At 41.9% G+C, this 25717-nt stretch overlaps 1 protein-coding gene across 1 annotated transcript; it reads left to right on the top strand.

Moving 5' to 3' along the window:
- Positions 1-1524: 1524 nt before the first annotated feature.
- colgalt2b (collagen beta(1-O)galactosyltransferase 2b) lies at positions 1525-25717 on the top strand. The gene is made up of 12 exons (XM_051378033.1): positions 1525-1900; positions 14422-14532; positions 14680-14797; positions 15595-15729; positions 15815-16019; positions 17015-17134; positions 17541-17614; positions 17826-17932; positions 18454-18586; positions 19232-19359; positions 19487-19693; positions 23260-25717. The coding sequence occupies exons 1-12, from the start codon at positions 1662-1664 to the stop codon at positions 23531-23533; spliced, it is 1851 nt and encodes a 616-aa protein (XP_051233993.1). The 5' UTR covers positions 1525-1661; the 3' UTR covers positions 23534-25717.

Genomic DNA, 25717 nt, shown 5'->3' with positions numbered 1-25717 from the left:
TGTCTGTCTCTCATCTGCAGTGACTAAGAGCATCCAACAACAGAGAACATGGCAGAGTACTCTCATTACCTCAACGAAGAGGGAAAACATTACCAGGTGGCAGAGATCCTAGCTTAAATAAACAGAGCAGAGACGAGACAGGGACAGAAGCAAGTGGGATTTGCCCGACTGTCTGTGCTGTGACGGCACTATAATTAAAAAGGGTTACTGGGGTGTTACTGTAATCATATAAGAACACACAGTGTAATATTATAATAGCATGTAGAGCATGGATGCCAACTTTTGGACCTGGTAGCATATCGTTGTGGATTCTTTTCTATTGACTCTACATAGTAATTCCACATATTTACAGAAAACTTCGGATTTTCTGTGGAAAGTTTGCAAAGCTAAGAAGTTGTTTTTGTTTTGGTGCCATTTTGGTTAAATGTTTGTGTTATAGTGGCATTTTGGTTTGGCATATTTTCTTCTGTCATGCACTAGATGTTTTGTTTTGGTGCCAATGTTGTTCATTGTTTCATGCCACTGACTGAAACTTTCTTATACACTTAAGTCATGTCATTAATATATTCATTCACATTTTTTAGACTCATTTACATTTTATTTTCTGTTTTCTTGTCTTTGTGATAATACATTTCTAAGCTAATCTAATGGGGTTACATAATGGTTTATTTAGCTTATTGTCTATTTTCTCAACCCATAAAGGAACACTTAATCCTTACTTATTCTGAAAGATCAACAAAAGTTGAGACATGTTTTCTTTGCATATGTTGATTTTGTAAAATTTGATATCCATTCTGTAACCTGCACTATTCACTTTTTTTTTTACCCAACCCCCGTTAGCATTTATAAGCAGTATATGAACATTTCATAAATGGTTTATAACACACTATAATATAGTTAGCAAATATGAGATCATTTTAAGTATATTATATTAATAAACACTTAAACTGTACCTAGTTTATAGCTCCTTATAACTACATTGTGATGTATTCTAAATAATGTATTATATTGTTATATAGTGCTCTTTTTCATTTTGGCAATACATTTGTTGAAATAAAAACAGTAACTCCAGAAGAGGAGACGTAAGAATGTGCAGCAGTGTGTCGGAGGGTTGATGTCAGAGCTGGTGACTTCATGGTCTCCAGCTCTACAGCATCCAAGAGACTGTCAAGGGCGAAGGCGTGGAAAAGGAAAGAAACATTCAGAAAACATGCAGGAAGAATTAAGGAGGAGAAGCAGAGATGGATCAACAGGCTGCAGACCGACATCACGGGCAGTGACTTAGAACATGGTGTCCTTCAACTGCTGTAACACACAATCCATTCACCATTCACTACAAAGAAATGAATCATTAGTAGCCTAGTTGATGCGTTCAAGCCCCTTTCTTGTTTCTACCGTGTGTGTGTGTGTGTGTGTGTGTGTGTGTGAGATCTATTATAGGGGGAGGGAGAGGCTCCACACCAGCAGCACGCAGGGGCAGCCATCAGCAGGGGCGTAGGTGTAGGAGGGGTAAAAGAGGAAGCTCTCCACCCACCCTATCCCCCCTCTTTTACCTTCCTTCCTTCACTCCCCCTCCCACCGTAGCTCACTCCCGCTCTCCCTCACTCACACACAGCTCTCTCGCTCAGTCTCAGGACTCACGGCGGACTCTGGAAGCGAAGATGCGGGCGCTCGGGGCCGTGGGAGTCGTGGGTGTGCTGTGGGCGCTGCTGGCCGCTCTGGTGCCCGGTGGCGTGTCGGAGCTGGTGACGCTGGTGCAGGAGCCGGTGAAGCACGAGTCTAGCCTGCTGAAGCCAAAGGTTATGATCGCCATTGTGGCTCGTAACGCGGCGCACAGTCTTCCACACCACCTGGGCTGCATCGAGAGGTTGGAGTACCCGAAGGAGCGCATAGCGATCTGGTGAGAGACGCACAAACAGGGATGCAACCGTGACTTTAGTGGGCTGGCGCGACTCTTACAATAAGTTTTCAAACAATGTTGTGCAAAGGTTTCTGCAAGTATGAGTACTTTTCCTATTATCATGGCCAGTTTTAGAGCTATAGACGTCTTTTCCCCCCATCCAATGCGCACTTTCAGCAGGCTCTCCTCAGAGTGCACACAGTGCATGATGCGATGTGATCTGCAGTGGAGCGTGTTGTAATGAAAAGCAGCGTGTGTCCGCGTTAATTATAATAACACATTGTCAGTATCGGCTCGCAGACCTGTTGCTGCGTTTTTTTTACGATGCACTTACCTCGCGTGTCTGCCAGCCTCCAAATTGCACACTGTGGGAGAAGATGAAAGAGCTGCAGTGCATGTTGGGTTAACCCTTAATCACGGTCCCAACCTTATGATTCAGCACAAACCTGTGGAAACAGGGCTTTAAAACAGCAGGGCTGCCAGGTATGAACAGGGGGGGCCCACCCCAGGTAGGGTCCTGTAGTGTGTTTTGGTCTCATATATACGAGATAATATAAAGTTATCAAAGAGGGACTCTGCAGGTGAAGGGATGAAAGGAGACATTGAGTTGGTCTGACAGCAGGACTGAAGGTGGGGGTAGGGAGTTGGGGGTGAGTTCTGGGAAGTCATGCGTAAAGCCTGTCTGTGTGTGTGTGTGTGTGTGTGTGTGTGTGTGTGTCTGTGTGCGCGCGCGCCTTTGTATGGTCTGCATGGGGGTCATGCAGGCTGGTGGATCAGATAAACAATCAAAGGAAGAGTCTGAGAAATTTCTGACTAGAGGCAGGTTGAAAGTGCAGATGTGAAGAATGTGAGAGGGGTCTAACAATCACATGCAGCTCTGGTGGTGGATGCCTTTCCCCTTGATGTCCGTATCCCAGAGACACTTTCTGCTGTTTTGTTTCCCACCCTTCCCTTTGCTTGAATGTCTTGCTATTGTTGGCAGAGCGACTGTCTGTTCCTAATTCAGAGACCCTCACTAAAACCTCACACACGCTGGAGAAACTCAATACAGAGGAGGCCCTGCTCTCTGGAGCAAAGTGCCAAAGTGACTAAGCTAACATGGCTTTGTTAGTGGTTTAACTAACAGAGGAAGGGCCCCATCAGTTATGAGTGGCATCTCTCTGCCCTGCAGTCAGTGCAGCCAGGGGGAAAAATGGCTGTGTATATTTGAGGCAGATAAGTCCTTTGTGTCACACAAGTATGTTTGTTGTATCAGCAAAGTGTCACTGAGACAGACACTAAGTCTTTCCACTACTGTGGCCTTATTGACCACTCTCATCAGCTGTCATAAAGTATTCTGGTATAAGAGTTTATGACGCACTATGCTTTAAATGCAGAAACATTATTAGTGAACAGCCAGCCTATTTAGAACATGAGGGAATTGAGTGTGTAGTGTGAGGGTCGTCCAGCAGACCATTAAATAATCAGATGAAAATAAGAGCTACTGAATAGTGATTCTGTAGTATATTGTTTCTGTGGTGATTATAAATGTGAAGAAGTGGCTGTTGGAAACAGAAATCTTTTTAAAGTGATGGTTATTAATGATTGGTTATAAAAAAAACTTAATTGGCCTTTTCTGGCAAAATAAGAAAATGTCACCTTTTACACAACATAACTCATACAGCACTGTGCTTCTTTGTTTCTCTGTCGTCATTATTACTGCCCAACGTGGAGGCCAAACCACCCAATAAATGCCAAATTGTAATTCAACTCTCGCTAAAAGCATTAATCCTCATTATAGCGTTGTTCAGTGTGTTACAGAGCACTAAATGGTTTTGATATGACAATCAGGACAGTTTGAAAGATTGTGTCTAAAGAGAAGTTGTAAAGGACTTTTACTTCAACTTAATTTAACATTCCTACTGGAAAAAACATGTCATGGCATTCTTGTCTTTATTTGACAGTACAGAGTAGTAAGAAGCTTCGGGGAAGTAGAGAGAGGGGGATGACGTGAGTAGAGGGACCCCAGCTGGACTCAAGCCAAGGACTTTGTGGTTACGTGATATTCACCCGTAAAGCAGCCAGGTTTCTCCTCTTCACTACTACCCACAACGTCTTTAGATAGATCGTGGACAGACTTGAAAGAAATAGAAAGACAGTTAATACCACCAGTGTCTGCCTGTTAAGCTCCAGTTTTTTGTGTGGGGACACAATGTTCCTCACAGTAGTTCCTCTGTGGAGCTTCAGACTTGAGCAAAGGAGTGTTTTTCCCCTTCATCTCCCCTCTACTCATTTCAAACATGCAAGGGAGACAAAGCGAGGAGGAGGAGTAGAGAAGAAGTATGTAGCTGATTAAATATAATAATAAAGTTGGTTTTATTGTGGCAGGAGCTCAGCTACCCTTTAACCTCCACCTGTGGGATCAGAGAAAGGTATTTTTTTTCCTGCTCTGTGGTTGTACTGCACTTGTGTGAATGTGCATGTGTATGAGACAGGCAGATCACTGCTCTGGTCTTGAACAAAACAATTCTGCAATACATGACAGGACAAAGCTCACATTTCACCTGATTTTTTTATTGGTCCGGTACAACTTACCAAAGTATTCTGTTGTTTCTTGCTTCATGGTAGAAGCTTGTTTTTGCTTTGCAGCCCCAGCATTATAGTGAGTTATGCAGACTTCATTCACTTAATTTGTAATTTCCGACCCATCTGAGATAATCTGGACAGTCTGGTGTTACAATTTCCTACCAGATTTACAACAATAAAGTTAAGAATCTACATGGGAGCAGATGTTGTTGAAATGACATGATGATCATCTTAAAAGTCTTAAAGAACCCGGCCTGATAACGACATCATGCATGTTTCCAAATATCTAGTCAGGATTTGGCCCGTCTGAGGATGTTGGGAGGACCAAAGTTTCTAGTTTGAGCCTGTTCACAGGATAATCTCCACTGATCATCCCGGTCAGGTCTCCTCCACGCCCCTGTTACTTCAGTCTCTGACTCACAGTCAAAGTTGCGAGGTCAGTAAAATCTGCCTTCAGAAGTTTTTGCCTCAGCAAGCGGGTGCAGGTCTTACAGAGAAGTAGCAGAGCGGTGACAAATACTCTCACACTGCTGTTAAAGAATGAAAGAATGCAGGAATTTAGAGAAAGAGGGGGAGGGTCGGGCGGAGAGAAGGTGGTCAACAATGCTGGGAAATTGCCCAGAGGGCATTTAGCAGATTGGTTAATCCAAATTCCCACAGTAGCTTGACCACATCTCCTCTCCCTTTGTTCTGTTAGGGTGCCACTACAAGATAATGAATATTCTTCTCTTGAAAGGCAAAGAAGTGTAGAGTTATCTGAAATATGGAGAAAGGGATATGATGGCAACCAAGGTTACATAGTCACACAGCTTTAGATCTAATTAGACTCCTCATGAGTGATAAGTTAAGTTAAGAAATCAGCAGCTTTTATCTTTTGCCAGTTAACAGTTGAGTTTCACACCCGGCTTGCAGGAGTTGCTATTTTTAGTATACAGCTTCAAAAGAAATCATAGAGGATTTCATAAGCAGAGAGCTGTGTGTTTGTCTTAACACCCGAGGCACAATGCAGACAATTCTCTTCTCTCTAAAGTTTAGCCCGGCGTGCTATTCTTCTGCTCCTGACGCTGCTTGTTGCTGGCTGCCTGCTGTTTACTGCCTGTCGGCTGGGTTCATGTATTGGAGTGATTTCCCAGGTGCTGAGCTGGGGGTTGAGATGATGATTTGTGGACTTTTGAGAGACAGACTGAACCATAAAGAGGATCTCGGAGCAGTGACATCATCAGCCTTCCCAGCAGGACTGGCTTTCTCACTCTCATAATGTCATGTTTATTGTCTTGTTTACTCATTTATCATATAACTGCTTATTCAATATTTATGACCGTCATTGTAATTTATAGTCAGAGACAATACAAGTAGGACAGTATGAATTTCCACTGGGTAACTTTTAACAACCAACTATCCCTATTATTATTCAATCACTGGTACAACAGCTGTAAACCCTGATGCACCCTAAGGTACGATGTGACTCTATCACTTAAGAATTTTCCACAGCTGCCCAAATACATGCTGAATACCTCTGTGACAGATGTGCCATGTGTGTTGGGCGGCTCCTGTCAGACACTGTGTGAAGTTTTATGTAATTGTATCCCGTATCTACTATATCACGTCCTGAGTAGATTGATGTGAGATTATTAGATGCTCCATACCCACTCCAGCTCCACTCAAGCATTTGATAGAAATCATTTGCCCCCTGTGATATGATGTAATGTGACATAAGCAATATTTAAGTTATTTTGACAAGTGCACCAAGTAACGCAACAATAAACGGACCATAAAAAATTAGGCATGAATGTTGAGCAAATGTTATTTTGACTGTATGATTTATGCTGGCTGCAGGGTTGTGCTTTGCAGAGGCTTGCCCTTCTTGTATCAAGTGCCAAATTTTACTTTTTAAAAACCCTTTCAAACCCGGGATATGTCTGTGCCCTAATGGGACACTAAAAGGTTCCATGTTTGTTCACTTGGTCTTGCTCTGTTTTCACTTTGGGGCAAAAATGAACCCTATAAGGTCATATCCAGACTGACAATGGTAATAAAAACCAAAAAAGCTAACTGCATGTGCATATCCAGGGCAACCCCCCAACTGAAAATATGTTCCTGCGCATACCTGTGCATGCTAGAGGTGCCTGTTTTAGTTTCCTGGCTCTGTTGTGCAGAAACTCTGTGGATGCCACTGTGTAGCAGATCTATTGTTCCTTATTTCCATTCCCTCTAACTGACAGATGTTGAAATAGAAGAAAATGGGAAGAATCAAACAGGCTAAAAGGGTTATCAGTGTTATGATGTTGGATAGCCACCCCAGGGGTTTCCCAATGCCAGGTGTATTACCTCAGGGACCATTCCTCTGTGGGAGTACTCCCGCAAAGCACAAATTGTTCCTGGTTTTGTCACGCAGGGGTTTTGGCCATAATAGGACAATTATTAAAGTGTATGGAATAAATTATCAGGATGGGATAGACTATTGTGTGTTATCTGGTGCCGACAACATGGGCATTTGTGAATGATTAGCAGCATATGCTTTTGGTGTTTGTCAATACCTATTAGATCACAGCACTGGCACTCTTCACTAAAATGAGTGGATTTTATTATCTTCAATGTTCTGGTGTAAGTATGTCTATGAATGTTCAATGTGTGTCTCTTCTCACATATGCCTGTGTGTGTTTGAATGCCATTACACACATAATGGGTCTTTCTGCTCTGCTCCTGTGGCTCAGCCCGTTTTCCATTCACTTCTCTAATTACCTCATAAGGCCCACAGTGAGCCAGAACCTCCATGTGTAGAGTAACAGGCCGCAATCATCTCTGACCTCTCAATCAGTATCATCTGAAGAGTCGTAATCTGCAGTCAATCCAATCCATGGGAAACTTACAAAGGTCTTTTAACATCTGTTTAGGTATTTGACTTAATCTCCAAAAACGCATGGTGACATTCCCCAGATAAGCAGCTTGTAATGACACAAACTCACTGGAGCCGAGGAAGATGCTTATATCTTCTTTCTGGACTGTAGCACAGTACGCTTCGAAAAACAGAGGTAAACAACAGCTACCCAAATCAACATTTTACAGAACATTTGACATCAAAGTCACCCGTTCATTTACAAACACGACTAGTTTAAGTTGAGTCTCAGATGGCTTCAAATAAAACCCACATCTGGCAGCACCTCATCGCTGATGTGCCGTAAGAAAGTCACCCATTGCTTCTCTCCCGACTGATTCGTTTACATATGGAGAGTGTTCCCTCCATATCAAACAGACCTAATATTTGAGACAAATTGCTTTTGTCACTTTGGGCAGTGAACTTTTACCACTGAAAAAGTTCCCAAGAGTGTCTTTTTTAAATGAAGTAAATAACCTCAATTGAATATTAATTAAATAAAACAATATACAAGGATGGAAATAGTGCATCTTTTGGGGACTAATTTCAGCCGTGGATTAATACACATTTGGTGGTCTTGTGAGTGTGTACAGCAGCAGGACAATGAATGTGTGATTGACTCAGAATAAACTACAGATTCCTGTGTTCATCGCAATGGAGGAAACTGTTAGGCAGTAACGGTGTGGCCCCTTCCTTTTTTTTCTAAGTATTTTTTGGGGCTTTTATTGATAGTGACAGCTGAAGATAGACAGGAAAGGGGGGCAGAAAGAGAGGGGATGACACACAGCAAAGGGCCACAGGTTGGATCTGAACCCTGGGCCACTGCAGCAAGGACTCAGCCTCAGTACATGGGATGCCAGCTTTACCAACTGAGCTAACCGGGCACCTGGTGTGGCCCCTTCCTTTTGGCATGAAGAGGATGTGATATACGGTTGGGGACACATCATTTTGAAATGAGTGTTCAGTCTACCTCAAAATGTACCGAGTAGCCTCAAATACCTGCAGGGTATCTGTGGAAATAAAGAGATTTCACACCTAATGATGGTGTGCTATTAGCAGAAATTACTATGTGGCCCAGTGTCCATTTTCCAAGCAGTGACTTCAGAACGTAACCTTTGCCAGCTCTTCAACCAGCAAACGCTCTGTAAAGCTGAGAGAATGCAGCTGATGATGATGAACCTGCCAACAGTAAAGCCCTATCATCTATGGCCTGTAGCAAGAAGGTATTCATGGGAAATCTTTCTCTGCAGACCTGACATATCTGTTCAATCAAGTGCAGTAAACAAAGAGAATTGATTTTCCAATCCCTGAGCTCCCTCTCTCTCTCTCTTTCTCCCCTGGAGTGAAAATGGCTGTTCCTGGACTTGGCTCTGGACGGTGAATTCTTGCTTAGATGCCCCATGTGTTCCAGCACACTTCCAGCAGTATTGTCAGAGCTTGGCAGCACAGCAACAATAGAGCTGGCAAACCCTGAAACACAGTGGTATCATGGTATGAGCGCACTCATGTGGAGAGGGGGAGGCCTGGGTATGCAACAAGATTTGGTGAAGTAAAGGCAGAAGTGAAGCGAGAGCGAGAGAAACAGGTCCACTTTTCATCAGTAAGATGAAGTGTTTAGAGCAATGTTTTTATGAACAGTGGCGTATTCATTAGAAAGACTCATGTTGTCATAGAGGAAATATAATTTTAGCACCATCTGTCTGTGTGTGTGTCATTAATTTCACTGCTTAACCACTGTGTTCCCTCTCCTTCCCTACCTCCCCCGGTCCTCTTATTTCCTCCCACTTTCCTGACATCCCTCTGTTCCTCCATCACTTCTTCCATCTGTTTCTGTAGGTTTTCTCTCTCTCTTTTAAACTCTATTTTATTCTCTTTCACAATCAGAGTATGTTTCAAATAATGAGTTACAGTGATTGCATGACTGAACTTGCTTTGGGTGTTTACATAATGTAAATAGTTTCTTGTGTGAGAGAACTAAAACAAGTATTGAAACCATTCAGTATCCATTATTGACATGACGGTCAAGAGAACAGTTTTTAGAGCAAATATTTTGGGCTTTCGTGAAAAAAACAACCAAACTAAAATCAAAGAAATTGTGGAAATCAACTGGGAGATGCTTTTATGAGGAATGAACTTGAACTTTAACTTGACTTGTGTCCAGAGGGTTTAATAAATTGGTCCAGAACTGCAGGGAAAGAAGATGCTAGATTGGAGACATACAAAAGTATATCATTAGCATGTAGTGACATACCTTCAAGTTTTTTTTTTTTACTGAAACCAAAGAGATAAAAAACTCAGGCTTTCTTGGTGGCCAACCATGGTACTGCAACTTAAAATCTTCTTTTTATTTTTTATTTTACATGCAGGTGAAGTAGAGTTAGTAAATTTAAATTTAGTGTTAGAGAATTCAGTAAAACTCTTAACAGGGCACCTATGACTGCAAACAGGGTTAATTAATCTTATACACCTTTAAACCATGAAAATGTAAACTTTCGTTTAGAAAGCTATATTTAAGTGCGTGACATTATCGCAGTGTAAAGCCAATGGGAAAAGACGTTTTGTAAAAGCTAACAAGAAAGACAGAAAACTTTTTTGGTGTATTTGCTGGTTGAACGGCAACAGGGGTCTTACTGGTCTGTACAGATACCACTGCAGCATCACTTGTTTCAGCCCAGGCTCACTAGGAATAACTACATATTCATATTGGACAATTCTGTACTACAAAATCACATGCGTCTAATGCAAATGTTCAGCATAAAGTAATAGTGTAGAGGTTGGGAGGGTGAATGCATGCAGTCTGTCTCCTACCAACAGTCAATGCTGGCTTTCTTTGATATTTAACCATGATGAATATCTTCTCCTTGTCTTGAATATGAATACTGAATATCACACTTCAGTGCAAGTCTGCCGGCCCTGGCTACTTTTGTTGACCCTGAAAGTCATGAGGAATTCAGTAAGGAGATCCCGCCTTTTCAACCTCTCCTTCCACCCTCCCTTTCTCTCTTCTTGTCCGTTTTCCCTCCATCTCTCTAGCCATCTAACCCCCCCTCTTTCTCCTCGGCCCCGCTAGACCATCAAGAGGCCTGCAGCCACGTCAGCCTCCACATGAGAGACTATACTGCAAAGTCAACACAGAGACACACACAAGCATGGTTATTATGTTTTAAAGGCATCTACGCTCAGGTCTGAAAGAGGCATTCTTGCTTCTTAATTATATGCAGCACCCAGTCATTATTGGAAGTGATATTAGATAGTTTATTTGATCAACAGTCAGCTGACACTGGCCGGCTGGAGGCTTTCAGACCTGTGTTTACCTAAAAGGGCCAGTCTCAGGGACAAGCCTCTGTGTTTAATGCCAGATGTCAGCCTTCGACACACTCCCTGTTATCTGACACAATCCTGCAGTGGATATCCCTAATAAGTGGGAGGGAGAGAGCCAGAGAGAGTGATGAAGTGGGTTGATGATGACGAGGTGCGGCAGATGCAGATGTGACCAATGTATTACTAAATTTTACTGCAAGATTGCTGCAGTCAAAACCAAATAGGCTTCACAGCAATTTTGATCATTTTGACAAATATACAATATTTATTTTACATTTATCTACAAACTACATGTTTTGTCTTCCAATTTTCCATTATATCTGCTTGTAAATGCTGATGATCATACTGTACACTGGCAGCTGCAGCACTGATTAAGGACAGGTGTTATATGTGGATGCTATGAGATACTAGAGATAACAAGAGGGATCAATGCATGTCAGTAGTAGACAGGTGGTCTAGTGCACTGAGATTAGGTAAAAAGAGAAGAAATAAATGGACATGCATGAAATGATAGAGAGAGGGAATGGTGTGATGTGTAGGTGAGGCCTGGGAAGCATGTGTTGTCCAGATGCTGATCATAAAGAGAGAAAAGGGGAGAGGAAGCCCAACCCGAGAGCTTCAGGCAGCAGAATAATGAGGCTGCAGCTTACAGTAAACTTCAAAACAAGAATGAGGAGATTCGGCACAAGGCAGGAAAGAGAGAGATATAGAGGTATGAAGGAGTGATGAAAGGGATATAAGCCCAAGAGCCCAAATTATTGTATCTTTTTTATCATGTGTATAGATGGACAGTCAGATGGACAAATAATAATCCTGTAGTTTCAGAAACATCAGACACAGTTGAAGTGTTTGGCAGGAACTGCGAAGCCTCTTGGCACTGAGGTCACAGTACAGTACAGCTGCAGTGGCTTATCTTGCCTGAAGGTCGAGGAAATTGAAGAGAAGGAGCACATAGTTGCCTCCTGAAGAAGGACGAACGTGTCTAAAATAAAATGAGATGGATGCGCTATTGAATAGAAAGCACAAAATGAGGGACATCTTAATGTGAGGATAAATTTACTACAGGCTTGTTTTCTTGTCCGTGCTTTCCCTGATTAAGCATGTAGCAGACATATAAACAAAAACCCTGTGTGCATGTGCTGCTTTCACATACAAAATTTCACATATCCAGAAAGTCTCCTAAGTGCTCAGAGAGGTTGCGCACTGGGAGGGGTGGTCTAAGCAGTTCTAATACTAAATGTATCATCCTCAATAGATGCATTTTGTACTTTTATCATCCTGCATCCTGTGATGTTTTAGCCCCAAAAGCATCATAACACAGTTGGGGTAATGCTTCCATTTTATTGACCAAATTTGCTTATTTATTGAAGTAATTGTTTCCACATTTCTATTTATAACCCTAGGAGGTTTGTATTCTTCTTTGTGGAAAACCTTCAACCTTTACCGACTGATTACCTAGACACAGGAAGCATGTGTCCTGCCAAGAAGAGCCCGTAAAAATACTAAAAAAGGACTCTATTGAGATTTACATTCTGTCTGATTTTGTGAGCCAAGAAAAAAAAAGCCTCATTAACATTTTTATGTGATATCTGTAAAACAAAGTTAGTCCGATCATTTATAAGTTTGGAACAGCTTTTAATGAGCTCTGTGAGAAATTCACCAAAATGTTAATTCTTTATCGATGAGAACGTTTTAGGTCAATTCTCCACAATTTCAGTTTATGTTCAGCAATAAAATAATGTGATGTAAACACAAATTCCTCTTTTTCTTTCTCATTCACCCCCCCTCTCCCCTCTATGCACCACTCCTTGCTCGCTCATATGTACTCTTGTATACTGTATGTTCGCACATACTGTACCATGTATTGTCCTTTACTTTCCTTCCCATAAGTTCCTTCCATTTAAATCCCTGCCTGGAGCTGAGTCTGTCATTGGAAGATGGCGTGTAGGAACACATTTATTTCCCTCAGCGATGTGCAGTTTAGTGGTTAAAAAAGTGTGTAAATATGTGTGCACATCTACTCATTACCAACGAGTCAGGTGTTTCGGTGTGTTTCTAGCCTACGATAAAAAAATTACTTCCTCTCATGAGCACTTATGCACAAACGCACACGTGTATGTTTTTAACCTTTTACACAAGCTCAAACAGACACATTTAAAACTGCAAACCACCACTTGTGCAACAGATAAATCACCAGTCACACTGTTGTAAAAACAACATTCCCTGGACACAAAAATTAACATCCTTATGTTTTGTCACACATCTGCAAGTGTAGGCACGCATACACACACACACACACACACACACACACACACACACACACTCACTCACACATACACACACACACACACACACACACACACACACACACACACACACATACACACACACTACTAAAATTATTGATCACTGTGGCTCCTTCAGGCCTCTCTCCAGCTGCTGGCTCTGTCTGATGAGCTGTTTATCAGTCTGACTGAAGATTATTGAAATTCCAAACATAAGAGCGGCTGACCTCTTTCTGACTAATCCGCAAGTGTATAATGCAAGACCGTGCACGTTTATGTGTGACTTCTGCATGTGTTTGTGTGATGATATAAGTGTCTGTGTGCATGTCTGTGTGAAAACAGGTGTTTCTGTATTGCTATTTGTGCTAAATGTGGGTAAATTAAGAGTGTCAACACTATTATCTTCTATGTTGAGAGTGTACTTACTGAAAATAAGAGGAGACGGTGGACAAGTGTGTGTAAGTCTATGTCCAGCCAGTCTAAAATTGGGTGCGATTTTGGAGAGTGTACAGCGAGGAATATTACAGCAAGCAGTGGAAAACTCCATCTCACTAAGAGAGTGTGTGTGTGTGTGTGTGCTTGTATGCACACATTCAAGTACAGGCCCCTGCCTCACAATCTATTGACCTTTCCTCTTTAAAAGGCAATTTAGATGCAAAGACAGGTGACATCAGATGTGTAGTTACAATAGTGCACGGTGATACAGGCTTAATTTCACTTGCCCCCCCCCAACAACATACAGTAGTCACAGTGTCGTCTGTGAGTGGAAATCTCTGTGAAGAAACAGCAATGCATAGTGCAAACCACAGCAGTGACAAATCAGCAGCTGGAGCTGTGGTAATGTTTAAACTGACATCATTTGCTTACATTTACTGTATGACTGTCTGTGTAAACTAGTATTCTGTCAGTATGAACAATATTTCTGTGTCAAGTTTTTGTAAAATACCTTCAGCTCATTTTGATGGACGTCCTTGTCCAGCACCCACAGAAATTGTTAGAGAAGTGGCAGCTGTCTCTAGAGTTACTTATGTCTGCCTGTGTGGTATTACCCAGAGTGCTGCCTCAGAGTAAAGTCTGTCGGCACTTTGACTCCTCAGACTTTGTCCGTGCTCCAGGAGTGAAGTTAATTAGGCAGTAAGGAAGCTTTACAACACTGAGGCGGCCTGCTGTAAAGTCAGACAGTACTTGCACAAATCTGGAAGCCTGAACGTCTTCTTCCCTGTGTCACAACCTCTTCCTCAGGCTAATGACAATTTGCAGCTTTCTGTGTTATGTTTAACTCAGCTTCACATACTCTTATATTTTTCCAGAGGGTCTCATCTCTGAAAAGAGTCCTGACATGCCAGTAAACTTGTTTCTGCACAGACACAGCTGTTTACAGCGCAAGTGTTTAGCAGATGCATTTCAGCAGGCAGCGTGAAACTGTGGCAGCTCTTTCCTTTGTTTGAATGACATCCTGTGTGTTGGGGTTTCAGGGCAGCAACAGACCATAATATGGATAACACCACTGCCATGCTGAGAGAATGGCTGAAAAGAGCCCAGCATGTCTACCACTATGTGGAGTGGAGACCCATGGAGGAGCCACGGTGAGTCACAGTTTCCACAGGAATCATTAATTAGCATCTATTCAAACCAATTCAGACTTCTTTCCTGGATTTGTTCTGGTTTTCTTACATAATTTTTGCTTTCTAAAAGGATGTTAAAGACCAATCAACCTTTCATCTCTGTATCAGGTCCTACACAGATGAGTGGGGTCCGAAGCACTGGCCTCCTTCAAGGTTCAACCATGTGATGAAGCTGAGACAGGCAGCGCTAAAGGCGGCTAGGGAACGATGGGCAGACTACATACTAGTAAGATTTTTTCATGTTATGATGAAAGAGCCATAATTCAGTCAGAGACATGTCAAAGCAATACATTTTAATTAAAGTTTAGTAAAAAAAAAATACTGAACATTTTGTAGCACTTTCAAGTCAGACTCTATGTTGATGAAAAAATAAATGCTGCCATTAGTCTCTGTCGTCTTGAAATTAATGTATTTTATTCTTAAAAATACAAGTATCCTGAAACAGACCCCACACAGCAGTCTAAGAGGGGCTTGCATGGCTGTTCTTAGTTATCTAGTTGATCCAGCATAACATGTAATTGAGACAAGGTCCCCAATCTCTCCAACTAGACAGTCTGAACCTCCTCACATGCTTGGAACAGTATAAAAGGCCAAGGTCAGTTAACCATGAAAATGCAGAAATATATACATTTTATACTTACAAGTGACATTTATGGAAGCCCTGAAAGGCAAGTGAAGTGAAATTTTGTGAGAACAGGTGATTTCCCCCCCCAGGACCATTAAATGATGAAATTAATAAATTCACTTGTTTTCACAGATAAAAAAGAAAAAAAAATTATGGTAGTTTTGCATCACATTGTGTATTCTTAATTTGCATTTAAATACATTTCCAGTGCTCATTAAGCAAAACTGTGTAACTTAGTAACTTTTAAGTAAATGTCCATATCTTGATAAAAAAAAATTTGAAATGAGAAATTATGTACAAGGGACATATTTAATAAACCACATGTCTCTCCAATTTAATTTCAGAATTGATATGATATGATCTTTGACTTGACCTCTCTGTCCCTCTCCCCTCCGTAGTTTGTAGACAGCGACAACCTGTTGACCAACCCCCATGCGCTCAACCTGCTGATGGCTGAAAACCTGACCCTGGTGGCTCCCATGTTAGAGTCGCGCTCACTCTACTCCAACTTCTGGTGTGGCATCACCCCACAGGTACAGTTTGTTTCAGTTCATACATCTGCCCAGCCACTTAGCGAGATGTCTTACCTGAACCAGGTGTCCTCCACCTCTCTGTCAGGGTTACTATAAGCGAACCCCAGACTACCAGCCGATCAGGGAGTGGAAGCGGCTCGGCTGCTTCCCTGTTCCAATGGTCCACAGCACCTTCCTATTAGACCTCCGACGTGAATCCAGCAGGGACCTGGCCTTCTACCCTCCTCACCCAGACTACAGCTGGGCGTTCGATGACATCATGGTGTTTGCTTTCTCGGCACGTCAAACAAGTCAGTGTGAAAACTCAACTCACAACAAACTACTAAATTTATTGTAGGGCTGCAGATGCCTCATGGGCCATGGCAGCTTCACTTTGAAGAACTGAGGACTGTCAGTGACTTCTTAAATTCATTAGTAGTTTTTACAAACTGGTTTTAATCTGCATAATGAAACTGTTTCTTGGTTTTATGCACATGTGTCAGATTAAGGCAGATGAGCGAAAGAGAAAAATGGATCCATGTGTTTGTCTTGACTGTTTACAAGTGTGCAACAATATCAGTGTTTGTGGATTTGTGTTTGATGTGAGTAATCATCCGTAGGGAACAAACATCCATTAAGTTTCCATTCCATAGACAACAAGGGTGTGCGGCATTTGCCTGCCAACTAAAAAGTAAACATATAAAAGCATTGACACAAACACAGAAATTCAAACACAAAGACACTCAGAAACACAGAGGAATGGTTTCTTCCTCTTCAACAATGCCTTAAAGTACAGATAAATGTACAGATAATAGGGAGAATATTTGGTCTTGTATGACTAGTAACTTACTGCTGGCTAATGTTAGCTAATGCCAGCAAATGTTAGCTGATTTTGCTGTGCAATTGACATCACTAATAAGTACACTGACTTGTGAATTTTCCCTACATCTGCTACTGCCACACCACATTTTAGCATTCACTATTTTCTTTTTAAATGTCACTTGAGGCCACAGTGGTTAAACCCATGTTATCCTAAATCCAATGATGTGAAACACAATCAAATAAAATAATTAAGTTATGAAACAGACATTAACAGACAACACACATTATGGATATTATGGAGTTTTTCTTTTCTTTTTGTGCTGCTTGCAGTTTGTGGGACGAAGAATGAGGACTCCTGGTGGTCTAATATGCATGTTTATTTGAAATGTTTGGGTCGAGAGGTTGTATTTAAATAACCCTGTGTACTCGGTGTGTGTGTGTGTGTGTGTGTGCGCGTGTGTGTTTGTGCATGTGTGCGTTTCAGATGTGCAGATGTATGTTTGTAACAGAGAGCACTACGGTTTCCTGCCCGTCCCTCTCAAAGCACAGCAGAATGTGGAAGATGAAAGAGAGAGTTTCATACACACCATTACGGAGGCTTTGAGTGAGTACACACACACACACACACACACACACACACACACACACACACACAACCACGTTCCAGCTGTTGTGACTTCACTATCTGTCACTCTCTGATTATTTTACCTCTCAATGTTGTTTCTTCTAACTTCTTGACCTCTGTGATCCTTCGTGAATTGCATCCTGTCAACCCTTTTTGCTTAATCCCTCTCCTCCGTACTGTCTCCTCCTCCCTCTCTCTGTTTTTTCAACCCCCACCTCCCTCTCACTTTCTCACCCTTTTGACCTCCTCCACTGCTCTTCTCCCTGCTCAGATTCTAAATAAACCAAATTGAATAAACAACCACAATCCAGAGGAAATTCAGTTATTTTATAATCCTGTTTTTGCTGTCTTAATCTTTTGCCTCCTTTTCTCTCTCTGTCAACAGTTGACCACGACATTGAGCCCTCTGAGCACCTGTTCTCTCTGCCATCATCGCAGGACACGATAGGCTTTGATAAAGTGAGTTGAGTGTGCTGAACTCCTCACCTTCTGTCCCTCTGTATATTTACTGTTTATCAGCATCTCCCACGTCCTGTTTTTGTTGCAGTTTTTCTCTTTTCCTCGTGTTTCCATGTTCCAATTCTTCTCTTTGACCCGAACTTCTGTTTTTTGTTTCTTTGGCTTTCAAATAAAACAACATGTCTCCATTTTTTCCTGTTTAAATGTTTAGATTTTCCTGATTAATCTGAAGCGTCGGCTGGACAGGAGAACGAGGATGATGAAAACAATGGCTACGCTTGGTCTTCATGCCACGCTGACAGATGCAGTGGACGGCAAGTAGGTCACAATCACAAGGCCGTGCATGCGCTCGACAAACCGAAACTGAAGGCTGATTTAATCTCCTCACACTCTCTGTGATAAAGTCTTGTGAAGTTTAGTTTATTCTGCACCGCAACAAAAGAAAGCATTTTTCTACCTGAAACATTTGTTACTGCACTCCCTGAATGTCAGATAGTAAGATAATGTCATCCTGTCTGTCGCTGCTTTCACTGACATCTACATCCAAACATCCTGTCTAAACAGCGATTTGGTATTTGTAGCAATATGCTAGACTTGCTTTCCCTCCTCGGGCTTACTTTAAGCCACTGCAGAGAATGTCCTAATCCTTCTTCCAGCCGTTGTTTGTCTGGCAAAATGTATTACTTGTTGCAGCTTGCTGAGTTTGACTTTGGAGTATTTTGCAGGGAATCTGTTTTCACTGATTACAGACTGAGCTGCATAATGACAAGTGCAGTTATAAGAAATACCCTCTTTTATATTCCCGCTACTAGTACTTTCCTTTTCTCCCTCTCTCCTAGGGCTCTCAATTCGTCCCAGCTGCAGGCCTTGGGAATAGAGATGATGCCGCACTACAAGGACCCTTACTCTGGTCGAGTCCTGACCCGAGGGGAGATCGGTTGCTTCCTCAGCCATCACTCTATATGGACACAGGTGAGAGCAGGGATGTGGGAAAGAAGTTTTGTGTAGTAAACAGGTTGAACATCTTGTGAAAGCACAGATTGAACCTGCTGAAGAGTGAAGGAAACCAAATTGCCTCTGTGTTATGGGTTTGCCTAAAAATACATGTAAAGGCAGGAAACTATTATTTAAAATCCCATTATTAATCAAATCTATAGTATATACAAAAGTTATATTTGAATTCATATTTATAAATCAACTTCCAGGCCAACAAAAATCAGCTGGTTTAGTGATGTTAATAACCTAATATTCTGCATCATCACACTAATAAATTGATGCTTATGCACTGCTGCAACACACAGTAAGCTATAGCTGAACTGGCTGTAACCTAGTTAACGCAATAGGTAACTTCAGCCACAGCGGTGAGCAAAAATAAGGCTTTCTGGTGAACAAGTGATTTCCTCATTGCTGCTGCCACCTGCTGTCTGTCTGCCTGTCTGTCTGTATGTCTGCCTCCCTCTAGTTTGCATTTCGTGTTATAATTTTTTAGTGCATATTATACATAAAATAATCTAAGTAAGCACAGGACAGTCATCACCAGGAATAATGTAAAAGAGAGGAACAATCTGCTGTTATTCTTTCATTGTAAAGTGAGTGTTTGTATTTCCTGGCCATCAGGTGTTGGAGCGCGGCCTTGAGAAGGTTCTTGTTTTAGAGGATGACGTGAGGTTTGAGCCCAGGTTTAAACGACGGATGCAGGCCATAATGGATGATATAGACAAAGCCCAGCTGGACTGGGACCTCATGTAAGAACACCCACCCATCCAAGCACACACTCACAGTTTTTCTTCCAAATGAATTTGTTAAGACTAAAGATTTGCACCCATTTCTGTGAAGCCTCGTCAAAACACTCGCTTTCTGTCTCCGCTCTAGCTACGTGGGGCGTAAGCGTATGCAGGTGCAGCAGCCCGAGCAGTCTGTGGATGGTGTAAACAACCTGGTTGTGGCCGACTACTCCTACTGGACACTTGGCTACGCACTGTCGCAGCAAGGAGCCAAGAAGTTAATGGCTGCCGATCCCTTCACAAGGATGCTGCCCGTCGACGAGTTCCTGCCCGTCATGTTCAACAAACACCCCAAGTCAGTCTTTACTTCAGTTTTCTTTGATTTAAAATTACTGTGCTGGATAAATGTAATGTGATAAAAGGGATTGAGTTGTATTTCAGACATGTAATGCAGAAAACCACAAAGCTACAGAAGTATTTTTGTATAATGTTCACAAACACAGACAGAAAAGACCCTTTTAGACAGGAAAATATTTACTGAGGACCACAAATAGAGGATTGCAGGTCCTATTTGATTGCACTCTTACATACGGAAATATCAGGTAATAGAATAAACAGTAGATGCAAAAGGAAAAGCTACATTTACAGTCAAATGTGAAATGTAGGCATGCATGGATACTGTGCATGCACAAAAACAGACTCGTGCTGAGGAGCTACTGTATGGTAATTATCTATACATAGACACAAACACAAGCCTGTCGGAGACATTTTAGACTGCGGCACACTGTGTAGTTTTCTAGTTTGTTCTCTGGTGGTAGACCACAACCTCCATCCAGTTCAACTCCAAATAACGTTCCCTATATGTCTCTATGTCTATCCTTTTCTCCTTCCCCCTGATTATGTCCCTCTTTCTTTCCAGCACCTCCCCCTTCTTCTTCTTCTTCTTCTTCTTCTTCTTCTTCGTCTGTGTTCCCTCACACACAGGCATGGATTGTTCTTGGGGTTCAGTGGGTACAGTGCACAGGACACACAATGCCTGCTTTTCTTTTTCTTTTCTCCTTTGAGGCTTCCAGTCGTGCCCTGCTCTCCTCCACCTCCACCTTCACCTTCACCTCCAACCCCACCTCCTCCTCCTCCCTTTCCCATTTTCTACCTTTTTATCCTTTAAGTCAGCCCTTAAGCCTTCCCAGCTCTCCTCTCATTCTTCATTTGTTTTTGTTTTTTAACTTCTTTTACATTCCCTCTCTCTCCTCAGTAGACCATTACTTTTTTTGCACACCTACTCCCTCCCTGTGTCACCCACTTCTCCCCCTTCCTTCTCTCTCTTTGAGGAATGTGGGCCAGCACGGCTCTTCCTGCTGGTTGGAGAAGGGGACAGGATTCCCATTGATAGAGGTCTGAGCGTGGGGGTGGGGTAGAGATGGACACTGTGTGAATGTGTGTGTGTGTGTGTGTGTGTGTGTGTGTGTGTGTGTTGCTATATAAATACATGGAGATGTGTGTCCAGTGTGCAGTGTATAGATTACTAGTGAATAGTCTGTGTGTGTATCCAACAGTAAGAGGTGAGTTTGTTCAAAAGTGAAAGAAATAGGAAATGTGGAATGAAATGTGGAAAGGTGGCAGGGAAAATATGGAACATGTCTATATTATATAAATTAACAGCAGGGGATTATGGGCCCTGTGTAAATTGTGAATAGTATGTCAGATATGTTGTTTTTTAAGGGGGGGTTATTCTCTTCAGACAAACTTCAGTTTCTGCTCAAAAACACACAAACAGAAGCAGGAGAGATACATAAGAGTAAACCAAGCGAAAAAAGGCCTCAATGCATGGAAAATATGTGTGAGTTTGTGTTTGTTTGCAGCAGCAGGTCAGCTCCTATGGGCTCTAATAAAGGTGTGGGGTTTCACTGCCCTCGTGGGGCGCTGACAGGTTTTAAGCAGGCGATCGGACGGCAGGGTGCTGACCTCTGTGGTGACCTCTGTCTGCACGAGTGCAACTCCGCCTGGCTGACGTGTCACAAACAGCCCTCATTCCTCCCTGTGGCCCTGTGTGCTGTTTACGGTGTGACACAATATGATGGTAGCTTACATGATGACAGATGTGATTTTGATCTACTGGGATTAAATGTTTTTCTTATTTGCTTTATCATAGCTGTATGTTTACTCAACTATTGTACTTAAATGACATGTTGAGGTGCTTTACTTGTGCACCTATATTTTTATATTATATACCTTTATTTATCTATTTAAGACTACAGCTAACTGTTTCCATTATTGCTTAATTCGCTGATTCTTTTCACATTTGGTCTATAAATCAGAAAAGAGAGAGGAAAGTGCCCTTTATAATTTCCATCTAAATTGCTTGTTTTGTCTGAACAGCAGTGTAAAACCCCAAAATCTTCACATTACTGTAACATATGACAAAGAAAAGCATCAAACTTGACCTATAAAACATATGATCAGCATCTAAATTTGAAGCATTGTTATATAACTACTCAACATAATATGCACAAGTTCAATTGGGTCCACTTAAACCAAATAAAGCATGTGCTTTTATAAACAATATAACATCTCTATTATGTTCATAAAATACTGCTGTAAATGCACCAGAGTTATCGTCTGTAGTCCCCGGACAGATCAGAATAGATAATACAATAAAAAGAAAAGTCCAGTGTGTAACATTTAGGAGGATCTATTGGTGGAAACAGAATATAATATTCATAGATATGTTCTCATTAGTGTATAATCTACAATCTGCATAGGGAGCGAGTCCTCTTCCACAGAGGCTGCCATGTTGAACCGCCATGTTTCTATAGTTACAAACCAAAACACTGGCTTTTGATAGGTCCTTTGGCATTTTTTGCAAGTTTTGCCGACACTGTAGTTTCTCCTACATGCTTGGAAGAGTGAGTGACGTGAAGGGTTATAATTTGCAAACACATCGCTAGATGCCATAAATTCTATGCACTGGTCCTTTAATAGAAACATCATTCAGAATTTATACTGCATTGTCAGGCACTATTTAAAACATGCACCATGCAAATGCACATGCAAAACAAACAAATGAGGGATAATAATGTTTCATTTTGACTAAATTATGCTGCAGTAGAGAAAAGTATCCTGTTCCCCTATTTGATATCCTGTAAATTTGCTGTCTTGGCTGAAATTAAATTCCGGTACATTGTGTATGAACTGATGCGTCAGAAGTGTAGAGAAATGCAAAATAGTCACATGAACAACATTTAGTGAGCACTCTGTCAGTGTTTGGCCTTCCTTCCCCTTCCCTTTGGCGACCTTTGGTATAAAACAGTCAGAGACAGAGTGAGCAGGTAATCATCACCATGGTGGTAGTAGATCACGTTTGCCAGAAAAGTAACTGACAAGGGATATTTGATTGGAGCCTAGCACTAGTTTGCAGCCAGGTGACGCTCACATATCAGGGAAGAGAACTGAAGTTACACTTGCAGTAGTTAACTGGCATCAGCTGAGTCACAATCACTGGTTCATTCACAGCTGTGGCAAACAGCTGACTAGTAACAGCCAATCATATTCATGCAGGTGTACAGTACTGTCAAAACCACAGAGTCCAACACTGTTTGCTCCCTCCACCTCCCCAACCTTCTCCTTGTGTGCTATATTTTTATAGTGTTGTTGATTTAACTAAATTTGATATTCATGTGTGTATGTTTATTAAGAAGGACTCTTCTTTGCTGTTTTCTTTGAGAACTCCCTCCCTCTCTGTTTTATATGATTGTAAACAGGGTTTTATGCATCACCTTGGGCTCTGGGAAAGCCATTTTTCTACTATTTTATCGCTAAATTTATAGTTAAGTTAATTATTACTCACTGTCATAATCATATTTAAATTGCCTCCAGTGTCCATAACAACTCTTTTACTTCTTTGTCCCTCATCCTCCTCAGCACTGAGTACATGACTTACTTTGAGCCGCGGGACCTGAAGGCCTTCTCCGTGGAACCGCTACTCATCTACCCCACACACTACACCGGAGAGCCGGGCTACATCAGCGACACGGAGACCTCTACCATCTGGGACGACGAAGCCGTGGCCACGGACTGGGACCGACAGCATGCCCGCAAGACGGCCCAGCAGGGTCGCATTCGCCCTGTGGCGCAGAACAGCGTCACCGGAGACTCACCACCTCCCGCAGCTCGGGCCTCGCGGGATGAACTCTGATACAGAGACCTGAAACTCGGAGAGAGAGACTCATGTTTACTACACCGTGTACACATTGTGAACGTCATGTGTACACACACTTGAAAAGACACTTGAACTACAAGCTGAGATACTGTACATTCATTAACACACACACACGCGCCACACACACACACACACACACACACACACACACACACACACACACACACACACCACACACACTGGTGTCCAAATGGATAAAAGCAGAGTTAAGATGTAAGTCTACACTGCTGCCTGATGAAGGGACACTGCTGAGGAGAGAAAGAAGAGGAAGAAGAAGAGGAAGAAGAGCAGAAGCTGGGACGAGGGCCAGCAGGCCTTTGACAAAAGCTTTATTTATTCCCCATGTGCCTCCTCTGTGCATGTGGAGACAGTTACGGCCTGAGAAAACTTAAGCAACACATGGAAGACAGCTAACATTATTTGCAGGACGTGAAAGAAAAAAAACGATCAAAAAACATTCTCACAAATCAATTTTCATCTTGTTTGTGAAGATTATTGTTATTTAAAAAGAACAGATGTGTTTTGTTTTTTTTAACGGACAGCGGAGGAATAAAGGAATCTTAAAGCTGCCTGAAAACAACTCTTAAGTGTGCGTGTGTGCCCTGTGTGTGTGTGTGTGTGTGTGTGTGTGTGTGTGTGTGTGTGTGTGTGTGTGTGTGTGTGTGTGTGTGTGTGTGTATGTGTGCGGGTGTGCACATTGACATATTTACAGAGCTGAACATGTGTGGGAGGAAGGGAGGCTGACATACCGTACCCAAGAGTGTCACTGCTTCAGATGATGTCAGACACACACACACACACACACACACTGATAGTACAGGCCTTCTTTGCCAAGCAGTAGGGCAATAGTGGAAGTTATTAGGCTCAGTGTTTCCATCATTGCAGATATCTCACTTGCACAGCGGGCTGGTCCTGCTAGTTAGCATTTCATAACATCAGTCATACATTATATGTAGCCTGTAGGATGTATGATTTGTCCACTGCAGACCCCTGCTTTCAGAATTTCTGTGTGTTAAATACTTTGCAAAAAACTGCATTAATGGATTATTCATGTCTTCGATGCAGGCTTGTTCTTCGTTCAGTTGTTGCACTGGGCGAAACCAATAAAACAGCTTCTCTATTTCTGTTTTCACTCAGTCTGCAGCATAAAACCATCATTTTACAGTAATTTGGATTATTATTGTAGTTACTGTATTGTGTTGCAGAGTTTGTAGACAGAAGCAAATGAAAATAAGAGATCTCAGGCCAGATTTAAACCCATGACAGCAAAACATCAACAAAACTGCACTCTATGTGGGACTAGAATCGAGCTTTCATTTGGTAATGTACTGTACTGTATCGGCTGATTAGCAAGCATAAACATGCTGCTGCTGTTCACATGACCAAAAATGGAAGACAGACTTTTCCCTAATTAAACCCTGTGAAAATAAGCTCTGTGAAATTTCAGAAAACAGTGGTAAAACAAGAAAGGAGCTGCAACCTCCCAATAAATTTAACGTTTGAGCCTTTATCATGTAGAGGACGACTCAGTGGGTGTGTTGGCTCCCACTGTTCACTGGCTGAGTGAAATTCAGCTCACTGTTTTATAGTTCCTGTCTGCTGTGGGATCTGACAGAGAGAGAGAGAGGGATGGAGAGGAGAGAAACGGAGGGAGTGGGAGGTGGTGGGGGTTATAGGTAAGGTGGATGAGAAAGAGAAATGAAGGGAGAGAGAAGAGGATTGTTGGGCACACAGGAAAAATATTTAAATATTAATATCCTACAGTTGGGTTGAGATGTGAGACAAAATCTCGCTATCTGGTATTCTCATTATTAAATCGGATAAAAACGTAATGTTATTGCTAATCCTGCCTCATGCAACCTTGACCAGACTGTACGTAATGCTACTGTCATTGCTATAAGTGAATTGCTTTATCAGATGCTTCATTTTACAGGTTTGTTTTCTCAGGTAATGCTCCATTTACATAGTGTGATGCCAAGAGAAGGATTACGCTGCCGTCTGCTGGTCATGTGTGGAATGGCAACTGGATTGTACAGCTTTTGCTTTATGAGGTCCTGTCAAATTATACAGCTCATATAATATGATACATGATAGTGTGTGTTATGATTTACTGTTGGTCGAAATGAAAATATTATAGATAATAAAATATTTTACATTGTA

The sequence above is a fragment of the Dicentrarchus labrax genome, unplaced genomic scaffold (assembly GCF_905237075.1).
Source record: "Dicentrarchus labrax unplaced genomic scaffold, dlabrax2021, whole genome shotgun sequence".
NCBI classification, from domain to species: Eukaryota; Metazoa; Chordata; class Actinopteri; family Moronidae; genus Dicentrarchus; species Dicentrarchus labrax.
The sequence above is the reverse complement of the archived record's forward strand: the minus strand, read 5'-3'. Positions and strand labels throughout refer to the sequence as shown.

What these genes read in the sequence shown, in the direction of transcription:
- colgalt2b (XM_051378033.1), top strand. Translation starts at nt 1,662, where the DNA reads ATGCGGGCGCTCGGGGCCGTGGGAGTCGTGGGTGTGCTGTGGGCGCTG. An exon ending in GGTGTGGCATCACCCCACAG is followed by an intron (nt 15,730 to 15,814) that starts GTACAGTTTGTT and finishes CCTCTCTGTCAG; the next exon opens with GGTTACTATAAGCGAACCCC. An exon ending in ACACGATAGGCTTTGATAAA is followed by an intron (nt 17,615 to 17,825) that starts GTGAGTTGAGTG and finishes TTAAATGTTTAG; the next exon opens with ATTTTCCTGATTAATCTGAA.